The 24,155-nt window shown below is 49.3% G+C and overlaps 1 protein-coding gene across 1 annotated transcript in view; it reads right to left on the bottom strand.

Annotated features, from left to right (window-relative positions):
• Positions 1 to 490: 490 nt before the first annotated feature.
• FNDC4 (fibronectin type III domain containing 4) overlaps positions 491 to 24,155 on the bottom strand; it is a gene marked incomplete at its 3' end in the record, with an annotated part of 168,598 nt that continues 144,933 nt past the window's right edge. The window contains exons 3-5 of the mRNA XM_088465812.1: positions 16,972 to 17,087; positions 3,985 to 4,189; positions 491 to 580 (exon numbers count right to left, since the gene is read on the bottom strand). Of these exons, the coding sequence (XP_088321938.1) occupies positions 491 to 580; positions 3,985 to 4,189; positions 16,972 to 17,087 (411 nt within the window). The remainder of the gene's footprint in view (positions 581 to 3,984; positions 4,190 to 16,971; positions 17,088 to 24,155) is intronic.

Here is a 24,155-nt window from a genome sequence, read left to right as displayed (position 1 = left end):
ATGAGGGGTCAGCGACTGTGTTATATTAGAAGGGGACCAGTCCATTGGTGATTTAGTAGGAAAAGGGGATAGGGCCATTGTTAGATCATTAGAAATAGGGCAGAGGTCAGGTGACTGTGTATTAGGAATTGGGCAGAGGTGAGGTGCCTGTGTATTAGGAATAGAGCAGCGGTCAGGTGTCTGCATTGGGAATAGGGCAGAGGTCAGGTGTCTGTATTGGGAATAGGGCAGAGGTCAGGTGTCTGTGTATTAGGAATAGGGCAGAGGTCAGGTGTCTGTGTATTAGGAATAGGGCAGAGGTCAGGTGTCTGTGTATTAGGAATAGGGCAGAGGACAGTTGTCTGCTTTGGGAATAGGGCAGAGGTCAGGTGTCTGCATTGGGAATAGGGCAGAGGTCAGGTGTCTGTATTGGGAATAGGGCAGAGGTCAGGTGATTATATATCTCTATAATAGGACAGAATATAAAGGCTTATAGTATATTATTACTCACCTGCCCACATCAGCAGAACAGCAACAATAATAATAATCTCTCCAGTCTCTAGCTGCCGTTCCTTGTCCACTCCTTCCACAGTGATGTCCCCTGTAGGGGAAGACATATTGATCTGACATACACCCTGGTGTGATTAGCCATGTATGACACGCCGTCTATCAGGAGGAATATGGGGAACTGTACACAGTAATAGCAGCAATGTAAGGAAAAGCAGGTATCAGACGCAGTGTGCTAGTATTACCAGTGTGCGAGTATTACCAGTGTGCGAGTATTACCAGTGTGCGAGTATTACCAGTGTGCTAGTATCACCAGTGTGCTAGTATCACCAGTGTGCGAGTATTACCAGTGTGCGAGTATTACCAGTGTGCGAGTAATACCAGTGTGCGAGTATTACCAGTGTGCTAGTATCACCAGTGTGCTAGTATCACCAGTGTGCTAGTATTACCAGTGTGCGAGTATTACCAGTGTGCTAGTATTACCAGTGTGCGAGTATTACCAGTGTGCGAGTATTACCAGTGTGCGACTATTACCAGTGTGCGACTATTACCAGTGTGCTAGTATTACCAGTGTGCTAGTATTACCAGTGTGCTAGCATTACCAGTGTGCTAGCATTACCAGTGTGCTAGTATTACCAGTGTGCTAGTATTACCAGTGTGCGAGTATTACCAGTGTGCTAGTATTACCAGTGTGCGAGTATTACCAGTGTGCTAGTATTACCAGTGTGCGAGTATTACCAGTGTGCTAGTATTACCAGTGTGCGAGTATTACCAGTGTGCTAGTATTACCAGTGTGCTAGTATTACCAGTGTGGGCATAGCGTTAGCACCTGGATAGGAGATGCAGAGGGGGCAATGGGCTAGGAGGTACTAGTGTAGATGGTATAATGTAGTACAGGTAGCAGTATAGGCTGTATGGTACACTTAGGGGTGTAGATGGTATAATGTAGTACAGGTAGCAGTATAGGCTGTATGGTACACTTAGGGGTGTAGGTGGTATAATGTAGTACAGGTAGCAGTATAGGCTGTATGGTACACTTAGGGGTGTAGGTGGTATAATGTAGTACAGGTAGCAGTATAGGCTGTATGGTACACTTAGGGGTGTAGGTGGTATAATGTAGTACAGGTAGCAGTATAGGCTGTATGGTACACTTAGGGGTGTAGGTGGTATAATGTAGTACAGGTAGCAGTATAGGCTGTATGGTACACTTAGGGGTGTAGGTGGTATAATGTAGTACAGGTAGCAGTATAGACTGTATGGTACACTTAGGGGTGTAGGTGGTATAATGTAGTACAGGTAGCAGTATAGGCTGTATGGTACACTTAGGGGTGTAGATGGTATAATGTAGTACAGGTAGCAGTATAGGCTGTATGGTACACTTAGGGGTGTAGATGGTGTAATGTAGTACAGGTAGCAGTATAGGCTGTATGGTACACTTAGGGGTGTAGATGGTATAATGTAGTACAGGTAGCAGTATGGGCTGTATGGTACACTTAGGGGTGTAGGTGGTATAATGTAGTACAGGTAGCAGTATAGGCTGTATGGTACACTTAGGGGTGTAGGTGGTATAATGTAGTACAGGTAGCAGTATAGGCTGTATGGTAGACTTAGGGGTGTAGGTGGTATAATGTAGTACAGGTAGCAGTATAGGCTGTATGGTACACTTAGGGGTGTAGGTGGTATAATGTAGTACAGGTAGCAGTATAGGCTGTATGGTACACTTAGGGGTGTAGGTGGTATAATGTAGTACAGGTAGCAGTATAGGCTGTATGGTACACTTAGGGATGTAGATGGTATAATGTAGTACAGGTAGCAGTATAGGCTGTATGGTACACTTAGGGGTGTAGATGGTGTAATGTAGTACAGGTAGCAGTATAGGCTGTATGGTACACTTAGGGGTGTAGGTGGTATAATGTAGTACAGGTAGCAGTATAGGCTGTATGGTACACTTAGGGGTGTAGGTGGTATAATGTAGTACAGGTAGCAGTATGGGCTGTATGGTACACTTAGGGGTGTAGGTGGTATAATGTAGTACAGGTAGCAGTATAGGCTGTATGGTACACTTAGGGGTGTAGGTGGTATAATGTAGTACAGGTAGCAGTATAGGCTGTATGGTACACTTAGGGGTGTAGGTGGTATAATGTAGTACAGGTAGCAGTATAGGCTGTATGGTAGACTTAGGGGTGTAGGTGGTATAATGTAGTACAGGTAGCAGTATAGGCTGTATGGTACACTTAGGGGTGTAGGTGGTATAATGTAGTACAGGTAGCAGTATAGGCTGTATGGTACACTTAGGGGTGTAGATGGTATAATGTAGTACAGGTAGCAGTATAGGCTGTATGGTACACTTAGGGGTGTAGGTGGTATAATGTAGTACAGGTAGCAGTATAGGCTGTATGGTACACTTAGGGGTGTAGGTGGTATAATGTAGTACAGGTAGCAGTATAGGCTGTATGGTACACTTAGGGGTGTAGGTGGTATAATGTAGTACAGGTAGCAGTATAGGCTGTATGGTACACTTAGGGGTGTAGGTGGTATAATGTAGTACAGGTAGCAGTATAGGCTGTATGGTACACTTAGGGGTGTAGGTGGTATAATGTAGTACAGGTAGCAGTATAGGCTGTCTGGTACACTTAGGGGTGTAGGTGGTATAATGTAGTACAGGTAGCAGTATAGGCTGTATGGTACACTTAGGGGTGTAGGTGGTATAATGTAGTACAGGTAGCAGTATAGGCTGTATGGTAGACTTAGGGGTGTAGGTGGTATAATGTAGTACAGGTAGCAGTATAGGCTGTATGGTAGACTTAGGGGTGTAGGTGGTATAATGTAGTACAGGTAGCAGTATAGGCTGTATGGTACACTTAGGGGTGTAGGTGGTATAATGTAGTACAGGTAGCAGTATAGGCTGTATGGTACACTTAGGGGTGTAGGTGATATAATGTAGTACAGGTAGCAGTATAGGCTGTATGGTACACTTAGGGGTGTAGGTGGTATAATGTAGTACAGGTAGCAGTATAGGCTGTATGGTAGACTTAGGGGTGTAGGTGGTATAATGTAGTACAGGTAGCAGTATAGGCTGTATGGTAGACTTAGGGGTGTAGGTGGTATAATGTAGTACAGGTAGCAGTATAGGCTGTATGGTACACTTAGGGGTGTAGGTGGTATAATGTAGTACAGGTAGCAGTATAGGCTGTATGGTACACTTAGGGGTGTAGGTGGTATAATGTAGTACAGGTAGCAGTATAGGCTGTATGGTACACTTAGGGGTGTAGGTGGTATAATGTAGTACAGGTAGCAGTATAGGCTGTATGGTACACTTAGGGGTGTAGGTGGTATAATGTAGTACAGGTAGCAGTATAGGCTGTATGGTACACTTAGGGGTGTAGGTGGTATAATGTAGTACAGGTAGCAGTATAGGCTGTATGGTAGACTTAGGGGTGTAGGTGATATAATGTAGTACAGGTAGTATATGGTTACTGTATATGGTCTGTCACTTACCTTGGTTGGAGCTATTGGACGGTAGGCGATCAGTCTCCTTTAGGGTGCGGAAGTGGATTCTCTTACTAGCTTGGCTTTCGCTGTATAACCCAATAGACTGGACTTGTATTATATAGTCTGTGTCTTCCTCCAGGTCCCATAGTACACAGGCTCGGTTAGTTGTGTTCACCTCCCGTATAAATCTGTGAATTTGTCCATCCTGCCTCTGGGGAGAATGTGGAGGTCAGTAATACAGTAAGTTACCCTAATAGATACGACATGGACTTATCACTATCTGTTACAGGAATTACACATCTATTTCTCTTACTATGATATAAAGTGATGGCTCCATCTGTCCGGCCTATAGAGCACAAAGCTGGATTGTGTCACCTCATCCATTGTCCTGACACATAGTAACACTTTCCTGCTATAATCCTTAATGAAACCAGCGCAGCTCACAGAGATACAGTAAATGTGTGACTGGCGCTAATTAATGAAACCGTTTAACCTGTTTCAAGTAAATTGACCAAAGAAAAGAGTCTGATCCTCTACAAACAGGAAGAGATGAAATCTTATAACATTGTCCATGACCTACTGATGTGTGACGTCTTTATGTAGGGTCCAGGATCCAGCCCATTACCCAGTTATCAGTCTCTATGACTGCAAACCTTGCTGATATTACACCCTAATTGGGATAATCCCCCTATACCTGCTGTATTCCTGTGTCCTACAGATAAGGGGTAACGCTCTCACCCATCCCCCTCTGTCCTGTGACACCCCTATACCTGCTGTATTCCTGTGTCCTACAGATAAGGGGTAATGCTCTCACCCATCCCCCTCTGTCCTGTGACACCCCAATACCTGCTGTATTCCTGTGTCCTACAGATAAGGGGTAACGCTCTCACCCATCCCCCTCTGTCCTGTGACACCCCTATACCTGCTGTATTCCTGTGTCCTACAGATAAGGGGTAACGCTCTCACCCATCCCCATCTGTCCTGTGACACCCCTATACCTGCTGTATTCCTGTGTCCTACAGATAAGCGGTAACGCTCTCACCCATCCCCCTCTGTCCTGTGACACCCCTATACCTGCTGTATTCCTGTGTCCTACAGATAAGGGGTAACACTCTCACCCATCCCCCTCTGTCCTGTGACACCCCTATACCTGCTGTATTCCTGTGTCCTACAGATAAGGGGTAATGCTCTCACCCATCCCCCGCTGTCCTGTGACACCCCTATACCTGCTGTATTCCTGTGTCCTACAGATAAGGGGTAACGTTCTCACCCATCCCCTCTGTCCTGTGACACCCCTATACCTGCTGTATTCCTGTGTCCTACAGATAAGGGGTAACGCTCTCACCCATCCCCCTCTGTCCTGTGACACCCCTATACCTGCTGTATTCCTGTGTCCTACAGATAAGGGGTAACGCTCTCACCCATCCCCCTCTGTCCTGTGACACCCCTATACCTGCTGTATTCCTGTGTCCTACAGATAAGGGGTAACGCTCTCACCCATCCCCCGCTGTCCTGTGACACCCCTATACCTGCTGTATTCCTGTGTCCTACAGATAAGGGGTACCGCTCTCACCCATCCCCCTCTGTCCTGTGACACCCCTATACCTGCTGTATTCCTGTGTCCTACAGATAAGGGGTAACGCTCTCACCCATCCCCCGCTGTCCTGTGACACCCCTATACCTGCTGTATTCCTGTGTCCTACAGATAAGGGGTAACGCTCTCACCCATCCCCCGCTGTCCTGTGACACCCCTATACCTGCTGTATTCCTGTGTCCTACAGATAAGGGGTAACGCTCTCACCCATCCCCCGCTGTCCTGTGACACCCCTATACCTGCTGTATTCCAGTGTCCTACAGATAAGGGGTACCGCTCTCACCCATCCCCCTCTGTCCTGTGACACCCCTATACCTGCTGTATTCCTGTGTCCTACAGATAAGGGGTAACACTCTAACCCATCCTCATTTGTCCTGGAATAGAGGCTGAGCAGGAATAGAGAGTTTGCGGGAATAGAGAGGGCAGGGGAATAGAGAGGGCAGGGGAATAGAGAGGGTTCGGGAATAGAGAGCGTGCGGGGATAGAGAGGGTGGGGGAATAGAGAGGGTGGGCGAATAGAGAGGGCAGCGGAATAGAGAGGGTTCGGGAATAGAGAGAGTGCGGGAATAGAGAGGGTGGGGGAATAGAGAGGGTGGGCGAATAGAGAGGGCAGCGGAATAGAGAGGGCAGCGGAATAGAGAGAGTGCGGGAATAGAGAGGGTGGGGGAATAGAGAGGGCAGCGGAATAGAGAGTGCAGGTGAATAGAGAGGGTTCGGGAATAGAGAGAGTGCGGGGATAGAGAGGGCGCAGGAATAGAGAGGGCAGGGGAATAGAGAGGGTTCGGGAATAGAGAGAGTGCGGGAATAGAGAGAGTGCGGGAATACAGGGGGTGGGGGAATACAGGGGGTGGGGGAATAGAGAGGGCATGGGAATACAGAGGGTGGGGGAATAGAGAGGGCGTGGGAATACAGAGGGTGGGGGAATAGAGAGGGCGTGGGAATACAGAGGGTGGGGGAATAGAGAGGGTGAGGGAATAGAGAGAGTGTGGCAATAGAGAGGGTGGGGGAATAGAGAGGGAACGGGAATAGAGAGGGGGGGGAATAGAGAGGGAACGGGAATAGAGAGGGAACGGGAATAGAGAGCGTGGGGGAATAGAGAGGGAACGGGAATAGAGAGGGTGGAGGAATAGAGAGGATGGGGAATACAGAGGGTGGGGGAATACAGAGGGAACGGGAATAGAGAGGGAACGGCAATAGAGAGGGTGCGGGAATAGAGAGCATGTGGGAATAGAGAGGGTGCGGGAATAGAGAGGGTACGGGAATAGAGAGGGTACGGGAATACAGGGGGTGGGGGAATAGAGAGGGTGCGGGAATAGAGGGGGTGGGGGAATAGAGAGGGTACGGGAATAGAGAAGGTGCGGGAATACAGGGGGTGGGGGAATAGAGGGGGCGGGGGTATACAGAGGGTGGGGGTATACAGATGGTGCGGGAATAGATAGGGTACTGGAATACAGAGGGTGGGGGAATACAGAGGGTGGGGGAATAGAGAGGGTATGGCAATAGAGAGGGTGAGGGAATAGAGAGGGTACGGGAATAGAGAGGGTATGGGAATAGAGATGTTGCGGGAATAAAGAGGGCGGGGGAATAGAGAGGGCGGGGGAGTACAGAGGGTGCGGGAATAGAAAGGGTGGGGGAATACAGAGGGTGGGGAAATACAGGGGCTGGAGGAATAGAGAGGGTGCAGGAATAGAGAGGGCGGAGGAATAGAGAGGGCGGAGGAATACAGAGGGTGCGGGAATAGAAAGGGTGGGGGAATACAGAGGGTGGGGGAATACAGGGGGTGGGGGAATAGAGAGGGTGCGGGAATAGAACATTCTTGCCTACCATCCCAGAACGTCAACTATGAAATAGTGAGGGTGCAAGAATAGAGTGCATGGAAATAGAGAGAGAGAGTGCCTGGGAATAGAGAGGTAGAGGAACAGAGAGTGCCCGGGAATAGAGAGGTAGAGAAATAGAGTGTGCCCGGGAATAGAGAGGTAGAGGAATAGAGGGCCTGCTTCAGAGCCGAACGCTCTGACCAGAGCGCTCGCTCTGAATCAGGGCCCTCCTACATGAAAATGGAGCGGCCTCTTGGATGCTCGCATAGCTGTGGGTGACAGCTATAGCGAGCGTCCATGATGATGGTCGTGATGGTTAAAACCATCGCGACCATCGGGCTTGCGATGAGACCCTTGTGGTAGGGTCTCGCTGCCGCAAGCCCTGGAGTGATTTTGGCTCTATCAGAGCCAAAATCACTCCCACTGATATCACTACTGATGTCAGTGGGGCCGGCTTCAGACGGTAGGCGTTCCCATGGGAATGCCTCCGTCTGGCAGCCACACCCCTGCCACGCCCACCAAAGGGGGCGTGCTGTCAATCAACATCGACCACACGCCCCCTTTGGTGCGAGACCCGGAGTGACGGCTATCCCGTCGCTAGCCGGTTCTCGCGCATGCGCACGACGGAGCTCCCTCCTGCGCTTGCGAGAAAGTCTGAATGACCCCCCAGAGTGTGCCTGGGAATAGAGAGGTAGAGGAATAGAGAGTGCCCGGGAATAGAGAGGTAGAGGAACAGAGAGTGCCCGGGAATAGAGAGGTAGAGGAATAGAGAGTGCCCGGGAATAGAGAGGTAGAGGAATAGAGAGTGCCCGGGAATAGAGAGGTAGAGGAATAGAGAGTGCCCGGGAATAGAGAGGTAGAGGAATAGAGAGTGCCCGGGAATAGAGAGGTAGAGGAGCAGAGTGTGCCCGGGAATAGAGAGGTAGAGGAGCAGAGTGTGCCCGGGAATAGAAAGGTAGAAGAATAGAGAGTGCATTGAAGAGAGTGAGGGATTAGAGAGTGTACAGGAAGAGTGGATGGGAATAGAGAGAACATGCGGGAATAGAGAGAACATGCGGGAATAGACAGTGTGCAGGAATAGAGAAAAGATGTGGGAATAGAGAGAAGATGCGGGAATAGACAGTGTGCAGGAATAGAGAGAAGATGCGGGAATAGAGAGAAGATGCGGGAATAGACAGTGTGCAGGAATAGAGAGAAGAAGCGGGAATAGACAGTGTGCAGGAATAGAGAGAGGATGCGGGAATAGACAGTGTGGAGGAATAGAGAGAAGATGCGGGAATAGACAGTGTGCAGGAATAGAGAGAAGATGCGGGAATAGACAGTGTGGAGGAATAGAGAGAAGATGCGGGAATAGACAGTGTGCAGGAATAGAGAGAAGATGCGGGAATAGACAGTGTGGGGGAATAGAGAGAAGATGCGGGAATAGACAGTGTGCGGGAATAGAGAGAAGATGCGGGAATAGAGAGAAGATGCGGGAATAGAGAGAAGATGAGGGAATAGACAGTGTGCAGGAATAGAGAGAAGATGCGGGAATAGACAGTGTGCAGGAATAGAGAGAAGATGCGGGAATAGACAGTGTGGAGGAATAGAGAGAAGATGCGGGAATAGACAGTGTGCAGGAATAGAGAGAAGATGCGGGAATAGACAGTGTGGAGGAATAGAGAGAACATGCGGGAATAGACAGTGTGCAGGAATACAGGAATAGAGAGAAGATGCGGGAATAGACAGTGTGGAGGAATAGAGAGAAGATGCGGGAATAGACTGTGTGGAGGAATAGAGAGAAGATACGGGAATAGACAATGTGCAGGAATAGAGAGAAGATGCGGGAATAGACAGTGTGCAGGAATAGAGAGAAGATACGGGAATAGACAGTGTGGAGGAATAGAGAGAACATGCGGGAATAGACAGTGTGCAGGAATAGAGAAAAGATGTGGGAATAGAGAGAAGATGCGGGAATAGACAGTGTGCAGGAATAGAGAGAAGATGCGGGAATAGACAGTGTGGAGGAATAGAGAGAAGAAGCGGGAATAGACAGTGTGCAGGAATAGAGAGAAGATGTGGGAATAGACAGTGTGGAGGAATAGAGAGAAGATGCAGGAATAGAGAGAAGATGCGGGAATAGAGAGAAGATGCGGGAATAGACAGTGTGCAGGAATAGAGAGAAGATGCGGGAATAGACAGTGTGCAGGAATAGAGAGAAGATGCGGGAATAGACAGTGTGCAGGAATAGAGAGAAGATGCGGGAATAGACAGTGTGCAGGAATAGAGAGAAGATGCGGGAATAGACAGTGTGGAGGAATAGAGAGAAGATGCGGGAATAGACAGTGTGGGGGAATAGAGAGAAGATGCGGGAATAGACAGTGTGCGGGAATAGAGAGAAGATGCAGGAATAGAGAGAAGATGCGGGAATAGAGAGAAGATGAGGGAATAGACAGTGTGCAGGAATAGAGAGAAGATGCGGGAATAGACAGTGTGCAGGAATAGAGAGAAGATGCGGGAATAGACAGTGTGGAGGAATAGAGAGAAGATGCGGGAATAGAGAGAAGATGAGGGAATAGACAGTGTGCAGGAATAGAGAGAAGATGCGGGAATAGACAGTGTGCAGGAATAGAGAGAAGATGCTGGAATAGAGAGAAGATGCGGGAATAGACAGTGTGCAGAAATAGAGAGAAGATGCGGGAATAGACAGTGTGCAGGAATAGAGAGAAGATGCGGGAATAGACAGTGTCGAGGAATAGAGAGAAGATGCGGGAATAGACAGTGTGGAGGAATAGAGAGAAGATGCGGGAATAGACAGTGTGGAGGAATAGAGAGAAGATGCGGGAATAGACAGTGTGGAGGAATAGAGAGAAGATGCGGGAATGGAGAGAAGATGCGGGAATAGACAGTGTGGAGGAATAGAGAGAAGATGCGGGAATAGACAGTGTGCAGGAATAGAGAGAAGATGCGGGAATAGACAGTGTGCAGGAATAGAGAGAAGATGCGGGAATAGAGAGAAGATGCGGGAATAGACAGTGTGCAGAAATAGAGAGAAGATGCGGGAATAGACAGTGTGGAGGAATAGAGAGAAGATGCGGGAATAGACAGTGTGCAGGAATAGAGAGAAGATGCGGGAATAGACAGTGTGGAGGAATAGAGAGAAGATGCGGGAATAGACAGTGTGCAGGAATAGAGAGAAGATGCGGGAATAGACAGTGTGCAGGAATAGAGAGAAGATGCGGGAATAGACAGTGTGCAGGAATAGAGAGAAGATGCGGGAATAGACAGTGTGGAGGAATAGAGAGAAGATGCGGGAATAGACAGTGTGGAGGAATAGAGAGAAGATGCGGGAATAGACAGTGTGGAGGAATAGAGAGAAGATGCGGGAATAGACAGTGTGCAGGAATAGAGAGAAGATGCGGGAATAGAGAGAAGATGCGGGAATAGAGAGAAGACGCGGGAATAGAGAGAAGACGCGGGAATAGACAGTGTGCAGGAATAGAGAGAAGATGCGGGAATAGACAGTGTGGAGGAATAGAGAGAAGATGCGGGAATAGACAGTGTGCAGGAATAGAGAGAAGATGCGGGAATAGACAGTGTGGAGGAATAGAGAGAAGATGCGGGAATAAACAGTGTGCAGGAATAGAGAGAAGATGCGGGAATAGACAGTGTGCAGGAATAGAGAGAAGATGCGGGAATAGACAGTGTGCAGGAATAGAGAGAAGATGTGGGAATAGACAGTGTGGAGGAATAGAGAGAAGATGCGGGAATAGACAGTGTGGAGGAATAGAGAGAAGATGCGGGAATAGACAGTGTGGAGGAATAGAGAGAAGATGCGGGAATAGACAGTGTGCGGGAATAGAGAGAAGATGCAGGAATAGAGAGAAGATGCGGGAATAGACAGTGTGGAGGAATAGAGAGAAGATGCGGGTATAGACAGTGTGGAGGAATAGAGAGAAGATGCGGGAATAGACAGTGTGCAGGAATAGAGAGAAGATGCAGGAATAGACAGTGTGGAGGAATAGAGAGAAGATGCGGGAATAGACAGTGTGCAGGAATAGAGAGAAGATGCGGGAATAGACAGTGTGCACGAATAGAGAGAAGATGCGGGAATAGACAGTGTGGAGGAATAGAGAGAAGATGCGGGAATAGACAGTGTGCAGGAATAGAGAGAAGATGCGGGAATAGACAGTGTGCAGGAATAGAGAGAAGATGCGGGAATAGACAGTGTGCAGGAATAGAGAGAAGATGCGGGAATAGACAGTGTGCAGGAATAGAGAGAAGATGCGGGAATAGACAGTTTGGAGGAATAGAGAGAAGATGCGTTAATAGACAGTGTGCAGGAATAGACAGTGTGCAGGAATAGAGAGAAGATGCGGGAATAGACAGTGTGGAGGAATAGAGAGAAGATGCGGGAATAGACAGTGTGGAGGAATAGAGAGAAGATGCGGGAATAGACAGTGTGGAGGAATAGAGAGAAGATGCGGGAATAGACAGTGTGCAGGAATAGAGAGAAGATGCGGGAATAGACAGTGTGCAGGAATAGAGAGAAGATGCGGGAATAGACAGTGTGGAGGAATAGAGAGAAGATGCGGGAATAGACAGTGTGCGGGAATAGAGAGAAGATGCGGAATAGACAGTGTGCAGGAATAGAGAGAAGATGCGGGAATAGACAGTGTGCAGGAATAGAGAGAAGATGCGGGAATAGACAGTGTGGAGGAATAGAGAGAAGATGCGGGAATAGACAGTGTGCAGGAATAGAGAGAAGATGCGGGAATAGACAGTGTGCAGGAATAGAGAGAAGATGCGGGAATAACCATGTGTGGAGGAAAAGAGAGAAGATGCGGGAATAGACAGTGTGCAGGAATAGAGAGAAGATGCGGGAATAGACAGTGTGCAGGAATAGAGAGAAGATGCGGGAATAGACAGTGTGGGGGAATAGAGAGAAGATGCGGGAATAGACAGTGTGGGGGAATAGAGAGAAGATGCGGGAATAGACAGTGTGGAGGAATAGAGAGAAGATGCGGGAATAGACAGTGTGCAGGAATAGAGAGAAGATGCGGGAATAGACAGTGTGGGGGAATAGAGAGAAGATGCGGGAATAGACAGTGTGCGGGAATAGAGAGAAGATGCAGGAATAGAGAGAAGATGCGGGAATAGAGAGAAGATGAGGGAATAGACAGTGTGCAGGAATAGAGAGAAGATGCGGGAATAGACAGTGTGCAGGAATAGAGAGAAGATGCGGGAATAGACAGTGTGGAGGAATAGAGAGAAGATGCGGGAATAGACAGTGTGCAGGAATAGAGAAAAGATGCGGGAATAGACAGTGTGCAGGAATAGAGAGAAGATGCGGGAATAGACAGTGTGCACGAACAGAGAGAAGATGCGGGAATAGACAGTGTGCAGGAACAGAGAGAAGATGCGGGAATAGACAGTGTGGAGGAATAGAGAGAAGATGCGGGAATAGAGAGAAGATGAGGGAATAGACAGTGTGCAGGAATAGAGAGAAGATGCGGGAATAGACAGTGTGCAGGAATAGAGAGAAGATGCTGGAATAGAGAGAAGATGCGGGAATAGAGTGAAGATGCGGGAATAGACAGTGTGCAGAAATAGAGAGAAGATGCGGGAATAGACAGTGTGCAGGAATAGAGAGAAGATGCGGGAATAGACAGTGTGGAGGAATAGAGAGAAGATGCGGGAATAGACAGTGTGGAGGAATAGAGAGAAGATGCGGGAATAGACAGTGTGGAGGAATAGAGAGAAGATGCGGGAATAGACAGTGTGGAGGAATAGAGAGAAGATGCGGGAATAGAGAGAAGATGCGGGAATAGACAGTGTGGAGGAATAGAGAGAAGATGCGGGAATAGACAGTGTGCAGGAATAGAGAGAAGATGCGGGAATAGACAGTGTGCAGGAATAGAGAGAAGATGCGGGAATAGAGAGAAGATGCGGGAATAGACAGTGTGCAGAAATAGAGAGAAGATGCGGGAATAGACAGTGTGGAGGAATAGAGAGAAGATGTGGGAATAGACAGTGTGCAGGAATAGAGAGAAGATGCGGGAATAGACAGTGTGGAGGAATAGAGAGAAGATGCGGGAATAGACAGTGTGCAGGAATAGAGAGAAGATGCGGGAATAGACAGTGTGGGGGAATAGAGAGAAGATGCGGGAATAGACAGTGTGCAGGAATAGAGAGAAGATGCGGGAATAGACAGTGTGGAGGAATAGAGAGAAGATGCGGGAATAGACAGTGTGGAGGAATAGAGAGAAGATGCGGGAATAGACAGTGTGGAGGAATAGAGAGAAGATGCGGGAATAGAGAGAAGATGCGGGAATAGACAGTGTGGAGGAATAGAGAGAAGATGCGGGAATAGACAGTGTGGAGGAATAGAGAGAAGATGCGGGAATAGACAGTGTGCAGGAATAGAGAGAAGATGCGGGAATAGACAGTGTGCAGGAATAGAGAGAAGATGCGGGAATAGACAGTGTGGAGGAATAGAGAGAAGATGCGGGAATAGACAGTGTGGAGGAATAGAGAGAAGATGCGGGAATAGACAGTGTGCAGGAATAGAGAGAAGATGCGGGAATAGACAGTGTGCAGGAATAGAGAGAAGATGCGGGAATAGACAGTTTGGAGGAATAGAGAGAAGATGCGTTAATAGACAGTGTGCAGGAATAGAGAGAAGATGCAGGAATAGACAGTGTGCAGGAATAGAGAGAAGATGCGGGAATAGACAGTGTGGAGGCATAGAGAGAAGATGCGGGAATAGACAGTGTGGAGGAATAGAGAGAAGATGCGGGAATAGACAGTGTGGAGGAATAGAGAGAAGATGCGGGAATAGACAGTGTGCAGGAATAGAGAGAAGATGCGGGAATAGACAGTGTGCAGGAATAGAGAGAAGATGCGGGAATAGACAGTGTGGAGGAATAGAGAGAAGATGCGGGAATAGACAGTGTGCGGGAATAGAGAGAAGATGCGGAATAGACAGTGTGCAGGAATAGAGAGAAGATGCGGGAATAGACAGTGTGCAGGAATAGAGAGAAGATGCAGGAATAGAGAGAAGATGCGGGAATAGAGAGAAGATGCGGGAATAGACAGTGCGCAGGAATAGAGAGAAGATGCGGGAATAGACAGTGTGGAGGAATAGAGAGAAGATGCGGGAATAGACAGTGTGCAGGAATAGAGAGAAGATGCGGGAATAGAGAGAAGATGCGGGAATAGACAGTGTGCAGGAATAGAGAGAAGATGCGGGAATAGACAGTGTGCAGGAATAGAGAGAAGATGCGGGAATAGACAGTGTGGAGGAATAGAGAGAAGATGCGGGAATAGACAGTGTGCAGGAATAGAGAGAAGATGCGGGAATAGACAGTGTGCAGGAATAGAGAGAAGATGCGGGAATAGACAGTGTGCAGGAATAGAGAGAAGATGCGGGAATAGACAGTGTGCGGGAATAGAGAGAAGATGCGGAATAGACAGTGTGGAGGAATAGAGAGCAGTGGGAGTTGGATAGGAGGGTGAATACAGTATTAAGGGCATACATGCCTACCCTCCCGGAAGTATTGGGAGGCCCCTGATATTTCCGGTATCCCCCAGGAGGGTAGGCACTTCTCCCGCATTCTGCCCACTTCCGGGGGGTCTGTTTTTAGGGGGCATGACGTGCTTCTATGAGAATCGTGCCATTTGGCACCACCCCCTTATTTAAATATGCGCCATTCGTGGCAAATTGCCGCCAGGGGACGGGGGTTAATGGCACAAATAATCTGGCCCCACCCCCAACACCCCCCACCTGCTTCTACTCCACGGGCTTGTCCCGGCAAGGAGAAGTGAAATGTCGGCATGTAAGATATAGGGACTCATTCAGCTGGGATCGCAAGTCTGCGGAGTTCGCACAAGATCTCATGTGCGAACCGGCTGCTGCGGTGGTAAGAGCGGATACGCAGAGTGATGGACAGGAAGCACCATTTCGGGGTGGAGAGGGGGCGTGTCTGCGCGTGTGAGCGCCGTTACAGGGGCGTGCATAATTATCTCCCTGTGATGGCATACGCAGCCAGAGGTCTAGATGATGACAGGAAGTTTCGCAGTTTGTGAGTTAGGGTAAGCTCAACCACAGCTCTGCGTATGGGTCCGATGTTACGTGATGTTACCAATGTTTTCGCTGACTTGTGGATGTATGTAATAAGAAGTGGGAGGCTTTATACAGTCTTGGGCGTCTCGGTATAGTGCTGCGATCACATGCAGTTGCAGAATTTTGCGAGTGGGTGTGTACGATTGCAGACTTGAGATCCGTGCTGAATGAGGCCCATACTGTATGCAGCACATGATGAGGGGACACGTGCCCAGGCGAGGCATTAGGGGGACACGTACCCAGGCGAGGCATTAGGGGGACACGTGCCCAGGCGAGGCATTAGGGGGACACGTGCTCAGGCGAGGCATTAGGGGGACACGTGCTCAGGCGAGGCATTAGGGGGACACGTGCTCAGGCGAGGCATTAGGGGGACACGTGCTCAGGCGAGGCATTAGGGGGACACGTGCTCAGGCGAGGCATTAGGGGGACACGTGCTCAGGCGAGGCATTAGGGGGACACGTGCTCAGGCGAGGCATTAGGGGGACACGTGCTCAGGCGAGGCTTTAGGGGGACACGTGCTCAGGCGAGGCATTAGGGGGACACGTGCTCAGGCGAGGCATTAGGGGGACACGTGCTCAGGCGAGGCATTAGGGGGACACGTGCTCAGGCGAGGCATTAGGGGGACACGTGCTCAGGCGAGGCATTAGGGGGACACGTGCTCAGGCGAGGCATTAGGGGGACACGTGCTCAGGCGAGGCATTAGGGGGACACGTGCTCAGGCGAGGCATTAGGGGGACACGTGCTCAGGCGAGGCATTAGGGGGACACGTGCTCAGGCGAGGCATTAGGGGGACACGTGCTCAGGCGAGGCATTAGGGGGACACGTGCTCAGCCGAGGCATTAGGGGGACACGTGCTCAGCCGAGGCATTAGGGGGACACGTGCTCAGGCGAGGCATTAGGGGGACACGTGCTCTGGCGAGGCATTAGGGGGACACGTGCTCAGGCGAGGCATTAGGGGGACACGTGCTCAGGCGAGGCATTAGGGGGACACGTGCTCAGGCGAGGCATTAGGGGGACACGTGCTCAGGCGAGGCATTAGGGGGACACGTGCTCAGGCGAGGCATTAGGGGGACACGTGCTCAGGCGAGGCATTAGGGGGACACGTGCTCAGGCGAGGCATTAGGGGGACACGTGCTCAGGCGAGGCATTAGGGGGACACGTGCTCAGGCGAGGCATTAGGGGGACACGTGCTCAGGCGAGGCATTAGGGGGACACGTGCTCAGGCGAGGCATTAGGGGGACACGTGCTCAGGCAAGGCATTAGGGGGACACGTGCTCAGGCGAGGCATTAGGGGGACACGTGCTCAGGCAAGGCTTTAGGGGGACACGTGCTCAGATGTACTTATACATAGCTATGTAGCTAATCCTCAGTGATAAGAGCAGCATGAAGGCGGCTAGGACACTGCACCCTGAGCCCCTCACAGACATCACTGACTACCAGCCATAGATAATAAATTTATTACTCATACTGCTCCGCACCTGTTGAGATATTGCGTATCCAATGATAATGTCGCCTTCGGGGACATCCCAGGAGACGGTGGCAGAGTTGGCCTTTAGCTGTGTTACGGTTACGTTGACCGGGGAGGGGGGTCGATCTGGAACATGAAAGAGATACAAGAAGCAGAGATTAGACGCTCTGTGCCATCTATTGTCGGCCAGGGGCACGCTGCCTCGGGGAAATCCCACCAGGCCTTGGTCCTCTGAGCAGGGCTGGCAGATGGCGATGCCACCGAGCATAGGCTGGCAGAGGATGAGACGTGACCATCTGTCAGATAGCTGCACAGAGCGATTCCTAGGGAACAGGGTAACTCACCCTCTCAGGTCTATTACACAGTCAGGAAATCCAGGATTGTCATTATTACGCTGAGCTACTCATCTTGTATGACCTGGAGACATAATCCCACATATTTATACCAACCCCCTCCATGTGCTACGTAAGACCCTCATCTGTGCAGGAGGAGAGAGGGGGAAGCACAACACATATGCCCAGCACTGTGTTACATGGCACAATAGACCCTGGCAGCGCCTGGCACAATACCTGACACACAAAGACACCAGCTGATGATGTTATTGTCATATTAGGGGCCCTGCAACACTTCTCAGAGATCCAGACCTCGCCCTCATCCTGAAGAAGGTGCATGAGATTTGGGCACCAACACAAGACAAATGGGTGAAATCTGGGTGAGCATGAACCTAGGAGGGCATTGCAAACTGCTCCCCCTTTCTTTACTTTTCCTCCCAGTCAGTAATAATTAAACAATAATAATTACAAAACGCTATGATTGGGCAACATGGTTGGTGTGGTGATTAGCATTGCTGCCACAAAGCACTGAGGTCTTTCCCATGGTCTAACCGTGCTTGCATGAGTTCCCCCTGGGTACTCCAGAGATGACCCCGGCTATGTGTGTGTGTATATGTGTGTGTATGTGTGTCTGTGTGTATATGTGTGTGTGTCTGTGTGTATATGTGTGTGTCTGTGTATATGTGTGTGTGTGTGTCTGTGTGTATATGTGTGTCTGTGTGTCTATGTGTGTGTGTGTTTCTATGTGTGTGTGTGTATATATGTGTGTGTCTATGTGTGTGTGTGTGTGTGTCTGTGTGTGTGTGTCTGTATATGTGTGTCTGTGTGTATATGTGTGTCTGTGTCTGTGTCTGTGTCTGTATATGTGTGTCTGTGTGTGTGTATGTGTGTGTCTGTGTGTATATGTGTGTCTGTGTGTATATGTGTGTCTGTGTGTGTGTATATGTGTGTGTGTATATGTGTGTGTCTGTGTGTGTGTCTGTGTGTGTCTCTGTGTGTGTATGTGTGTATATGTGTGTGCGTGTGTCTGTGTGTATATGTGTATATGTGTGTCTCTGTGTGTATATGTGTGTATATGTATGTGTGTCTGTGTGTATATGTGTGTCTGTGTGTATCTATGTGTGTCTGTGTGTATATGTGTGTCTTTGTGTATATGTGTGTGTGTATGTCTGTGTGTGTATATGTGTGTGTGTGTCTGTGTGTATATGTGTGTCTATGTGTGTATATGTCTGTGTGTGTGTCTCTGTGTGTCTCTGTGTGTATGTCTGTGTGTGTGTGTGTGTCTCTGTGTGTGTATATGTGTGTCTGTGTGTGTATGTGTGTCTGTGTGTGTCTGTATATGTGTGTCTGTATATGTGTGTAAATATCATTGGGGCATGCATGAATGTGCACTGCTGAACGCAGATTACAGATTATCGGAATCTGCGCATGCGTATAATGGGTCCTGTGTAATCACATGCAGCCCCTTCTGATTGACAGGCAGAGGCATTTAAGGGGCAGTGCAGGGGTGGGGACAACCATTCTCCGGGATTGGCACGGCCAGGGGCTGCATCGACGAGCACAGTTTCCTGGTCTCGCAAACAGCCAGCCAGTCTAAGTAAGCTGGTAACCTCAGTAGCAGTGCTGGGATCACAAATGCAGGGGGGTGTCATACAGGGGACGGAGTCATACAGGGGGTGTCATACAGGGGGGTGTCATACAGGAGGTGTCGTACAGGGGGGTGTCATACAGGGGGGTGTCATACAGGGGGTGTCATACAGGGGGGTGTCATACGGGAGGTGTCATACAGGGAGGTGTCATACAGGAGGTGTCATACAGGGGGTGTCATACAGGGGGTGTCATACGGTGTCATACAGGGGGTATCATACGGGAGGTGTCATACGGGAGGTGTCATACAGGGGGTGTCATACAGGGGGAGTCATACAGGGGGTGTCATACAGGGAGTGTCATACAGGGAGGTGTCATACAGGGGGTGTCATACAGGGGGTGTCATACAGGGGGTGTCATACAGGGAGGTGTCATACAGGGAGGTGTCATACAGGGGGTGTCATATGGGGGGTGTCATACGGGGCGTGTCATATGGGGGGTGTCATACGGGAGGTGTCATAGGGGAGGTGTCATACAGGGAGTGTCATACAGGGAGGTGTCATACAGGGAGGTGTCATACAGGGGGTGTCATACGGGAGGTGTCATACGGGGGGTGTCATACGGGGGGTGTCATACGGGGGGTGTCATACGGGGGGTATCATACGGGGGGGTGTCATACGGGAGGTGTCATACAGGGAGGTGTCATACAGGGGGTATCATACGGGAGGTGTCATACGGGAGGTGTCATACAGGGGGAGTCATACAGGGGGAGTCATACAGGAGGTGTCATACAGGGAGGTGTCATACAGGGGGCGTCATACAGAGGGTGTCATACAGGGGGTGTCATACAGGGAGGTGTCATACAGGGGGTGTCGTACAGGGAGATACAGGGGGAGTCATACAGGGGGTGTCATACAGGGAGGTGTCATACAGGGAGGTGTCATACAGGGAGGTGTCATACAGGGAGGTGTCATACAGGAGGAGTCATACAGGGGGAGTCATACAGGGAGGTGTCATACAGGGGGAGTCATACAGGAGGTGTCATACAGGGAGGTGTCATACAGGGAGGTGTCATACAGGGAGGTGTCATACAGGGGGAGTCATAAAGGGGGTGGCATACAGGGAGGTGTCATACAGGGGGTGTCATTCAGGGAGGTGTCATACATGGGGGTGTCATACAGGGGGTGTCATACAGGGGGGTGTCATACAGGGGGGTGTCATACAGGCGGGTGTCATACAGGGAGGTGTCATACAGGGGGTATCATACGGGAGGTGTCATACAGGGGGTGTCATACAGGGGGTATCATACGGGAGGTGTCATACAGGGAGGTGTCATACAGGGGGTATCATACAGGGGGAGTCATACAGGAGGAGTCATACAGGGGGTATCATACGGGAGGTGTCATACAGGGGGCGTCATACAGGGGGCGTCATACAGGGAGGTGTCATACAGGGGGCGTCATACAGGGAGGTGTCATACAGGGAGGTGTCATACAGGGGGTGTCGTACAGGGAGTATCATACAGGGGGTGTCATACAGGGAGGTGTCATACAGGGGGTGTCACACAGGGGGTGTCACACAGGGGGCGTCACACAGGGGGCGTCACACAGGGGGCGTCACACAGGGGGCGTCATACAGGGGGTGTCATAGAGGGAGGTGTCATAGAGGGAGGTGTCATACAGGGGGTGTCGTACAGGGAGTATCATACAGGGGGTGTCATACAGGGAGGTGTCATACAGGGGGTGTCACAGAGGGGGTGTCATACAGGGGGGTGTCATACAGGGGGGTGTCACACAGGGGGTGTCATACAGGGGGTGTCATACAGGGGGTATCATACGGGGGGGTGTCGTACAGGGGGTGTCGTACAGGTGGTGTCGTACAGGGGGTGTCGTACAGGGGGTGTCGTACAGGGGGTGTCGTACAGGGAGGTGTCATACAGGGAGGTGTCATACAGGGGGTGTCACACAGGGGGTGTCATACAGGGGGGTGTCATACAGGGGGGTGTCATACAGGGGGTGTCATACAGGGGGAGTCATACAGGGGGTGTCATACAGGAAGGTGTCATACAGGGAGGTGTCATACATGGGGGTGTCATACAGGGGGGTGTCATACAGGGGGTGTCATACAGGGGGTGTCATACACCTCCTGCTGCATTTGCATATTGGCAAGGATGAAATTATAAAGCTGCCTGCCATTCGGAGCTGAATCGCCCCCATAGATTGTAAGCAAACAGAGGGCCTGATTCAGAGCCGGACGCTATTTGCGAACGGTCGTTCAGAAAAAAGGGGCCGGATATTTAAATAGAGCGCTCGCTCTTTGCGGTCTGTTGACGCCTCTATGTCTGAACGAGCGAACGAAACATGTGCTCGCTATTTTGTAAAGACGCCCCCTGGCCGCTCGCATCCTACGTCATCTCCGCTATGTATTAGATTAATCGAGTACATCGAAAGGCGTATGAGCTGCTCGCAGTGCTTGTGGTTGGATTTTCCTACCGCAATCATGCGAACAGTTCAGGCTAAGAAACAACCAAGTGACGTGGTCGATGACGCTGCTTTGTTAATTATGCACACCCTTACAACGCCCGTTTTGACCATTTGGCACACCTGCATTCGGATCTCCACTCCCCGTTTTCAAGCACCTTCCCCTGTTACCACCCACATACGCCTCATCCTGTCACTCAAATTAGCAGGCATTCGCTATTTTGCGAGCACATGAATTTCGACCACACTGACTGGTTTGCGCATGCGTATTACGAGCTGTACGCATGCGCAGTTGTGCGAACATCGCTCGGAGCGAACGAGCGGCCGCTTACAAGCGGCTCTGAATCAGGCCCAGTGTCTCAAAAGTGCTGTAGAAAATGTGCACTATAAATAATAACTGTAAACAAATTATTATTATAAGTATTATTATAAGTATTATACAAATAATAATTCTTCCTCATTTTCATCTGCTAATGGAAAGGGGCAGATTGCACCCAAACAGATCGGGGCTTATATGAAGGGGCAGATTGCACCCAAACAGATCGGGGCTTATATGAAGGGGCAAGTAGTAACTGCTGATGGGGGAGATGTGCAGAGACTAGTGTGTACACACTATAACAATGGAACCACCGACACCCCCTTACCATTTCCCTAATGATTGAGCACAAACGTTACCGCTCATACACACTAAACAACCATCGTTGTTATCGGAACGCTATGTCTGTGTATAGGATTGTGTGACCTAGTGTTACCGCTAAGCAGTTTTAGCAGGCACAGTACCCTATTCTATTAGCGGCACCCCAATAACACAGCCTGCCCTGAGCCTTCCTAACTCACGGGAAGCAGTGTCCCACACATCGGAAAAGTTGCAGTAAGCGATTATTGCACGCCATCTGTTCACCATGAGGGGAGAGCTTGGGGGAAGAAGAGCACCTCCTTAAGAACATGCCCCCAAGTGTGAGAAATTGAGGTTGTGTCACAATGACAAGCTCCCTCCCGATGAACCCTGTCCCCTTTTCCGTAGCGCGTGCAGAAGATGCCCTCCCCGTGAATCTGCGCCCTGCCCTCTGTGCTTTCTAGTGGAAACACTATGACCAATCATTTCTCTGTACGCACTGTCAGATTGTCATGGTAAACTGTGGCAAATGTCACTGAAGATGACGTCTTCAAAACACCCAGGGGCCGACCTATTGCACAGTTCTTTGGTTGACCATACACCCTGCACAATATCAATGACATCTCTTTCAGGTGCAGCCCCGCTGATATATCTGTACTGAATGTCGTTCAGATGAATTGGGAGTACACACGTAAAGAAGGTTGCGCAAAATATCATTGATCCCTTCAACACACAAGGGGCCAAATGTAATAGGGTGAGAGGTGAGAACCATGTGAGAATTTAGCAGTAACCTCTGACACTTTTTAAACTCACCCAATGTAATAGAGTCTGAGAACATGGAAACTCACCCAATGTAATAAGAGTCAGAGAACATGGAAACTCGCCCAATGTAATAAGAGTCAGAGAACGTGGAAACTCACACAATGTAATAGAGTCTGAGAACATGGAAACTCACACAAAGTAATAAGAGTCAGAGAACATGGAAACTCGCCCAATGTAATAAGAGTCAGAGAACGTGGAAACTCGCCCAATGTCATAGAGTCAGAGAACGTGGAAACTCGCCCAATGTAATAGAGTCAGAGAACATAGAAACTCGGCCTATGTAATAAGAGTCAGAGAACATGGAAACTCGCCCAATGTAATAGAGTTGGAGAACAGATAACTCGGCCAATGTAGTAGAGTCAGAGAACATGGAAACTCGGCCAATGTAGTAGAGTCAGAGAACATGGAAACTCACCCAATGTAATAGAGTCTGAGAACAGGAAACTCTCCCAATGTAATAGTCAGAGAACATGGAAACTCTCCCAATGTAATAGAGTCTGAGAACAGGAAACTCACCCAATGTAATAGAGTCAGAAAACATGGAAACTCCCCCAATGTAATAGAGTCGGCAGAACATGATAACTCGACCAATGTAGTAGAGTCAGAGAACTGGAAACTCGCCCAATGTAATAGAGTCAGAGAACATGGAAACTCCCCCAATGTAATAGAGTCTGAGAACAGGAAACTCTCCCAATGTAATAGTCAGAGAACATGGAAACTCTCCCAATGTAATAGAGTCCGAGAACAGGAAACTCACCCAATGTAATAGAGTCAGAAAACATGGAAACTCCCCCAATGTAATAGAGTCGGCAGAACATGATAACTCGACCAATGTAGTAGAGTCAGAGAACTGGAAACTCACCCAATGTAATAGAGTCAGAGAACATGGAAACTCTCCCAATGTAATAGAGTCTGAGAACAGGAAACTCACCCAATGTAATAGAGTCAGAGAACATGGAAACTCCCCCAATGTAATAGAGTCGGAGAACATGATAACTCGGCAAATGTAGTAGAGTCAGAGAACAGGAAACTCACCCAATGTTATAGTGTTTTAGAACATGGAACTGGCCTAATGTAATAGAGTTTGAGAACATGGAAACTGGACCAGTGTAATAGCGACAGAGACCATGGAAACTTGGCCAATGTAATTAGAGTCAGAGAACATGGAAACTCACCCAATGTAATAGAGTCAGAGAACATGGAAACTCCCCCAATGTAATAGAGTCCCAGAATATGGAAACTCGCCCAATGCAATTAGAGTAAGAAAACAGAGAACTCACCCAATGTAGTAGAGTCCCAGAATATGGAAACTCACCCAATGCATTTAGAGTAAGAAAACAGGGAACTCACCCAATGT

Source organism: Taudactylus pleione, unplaced genomic scaffold (genome assembly GCF_031769625.1).
Source record: "Taudactylus pleione unplaced genomic scaffold, aTauple2 ptg002148l, whole genome shotgun sequence".
In the NCBI taxonomy this organism is placed as follows: domain Eukaryota; kingdom Metazoa; phylum Chordata; class Amphibia; order Anura; family Myobatrachidae; genus Taudactylus; species Taudactylus pleione.
This window is presented reverse-complemented; position numbering and strand designations above follow the sequence as displayed.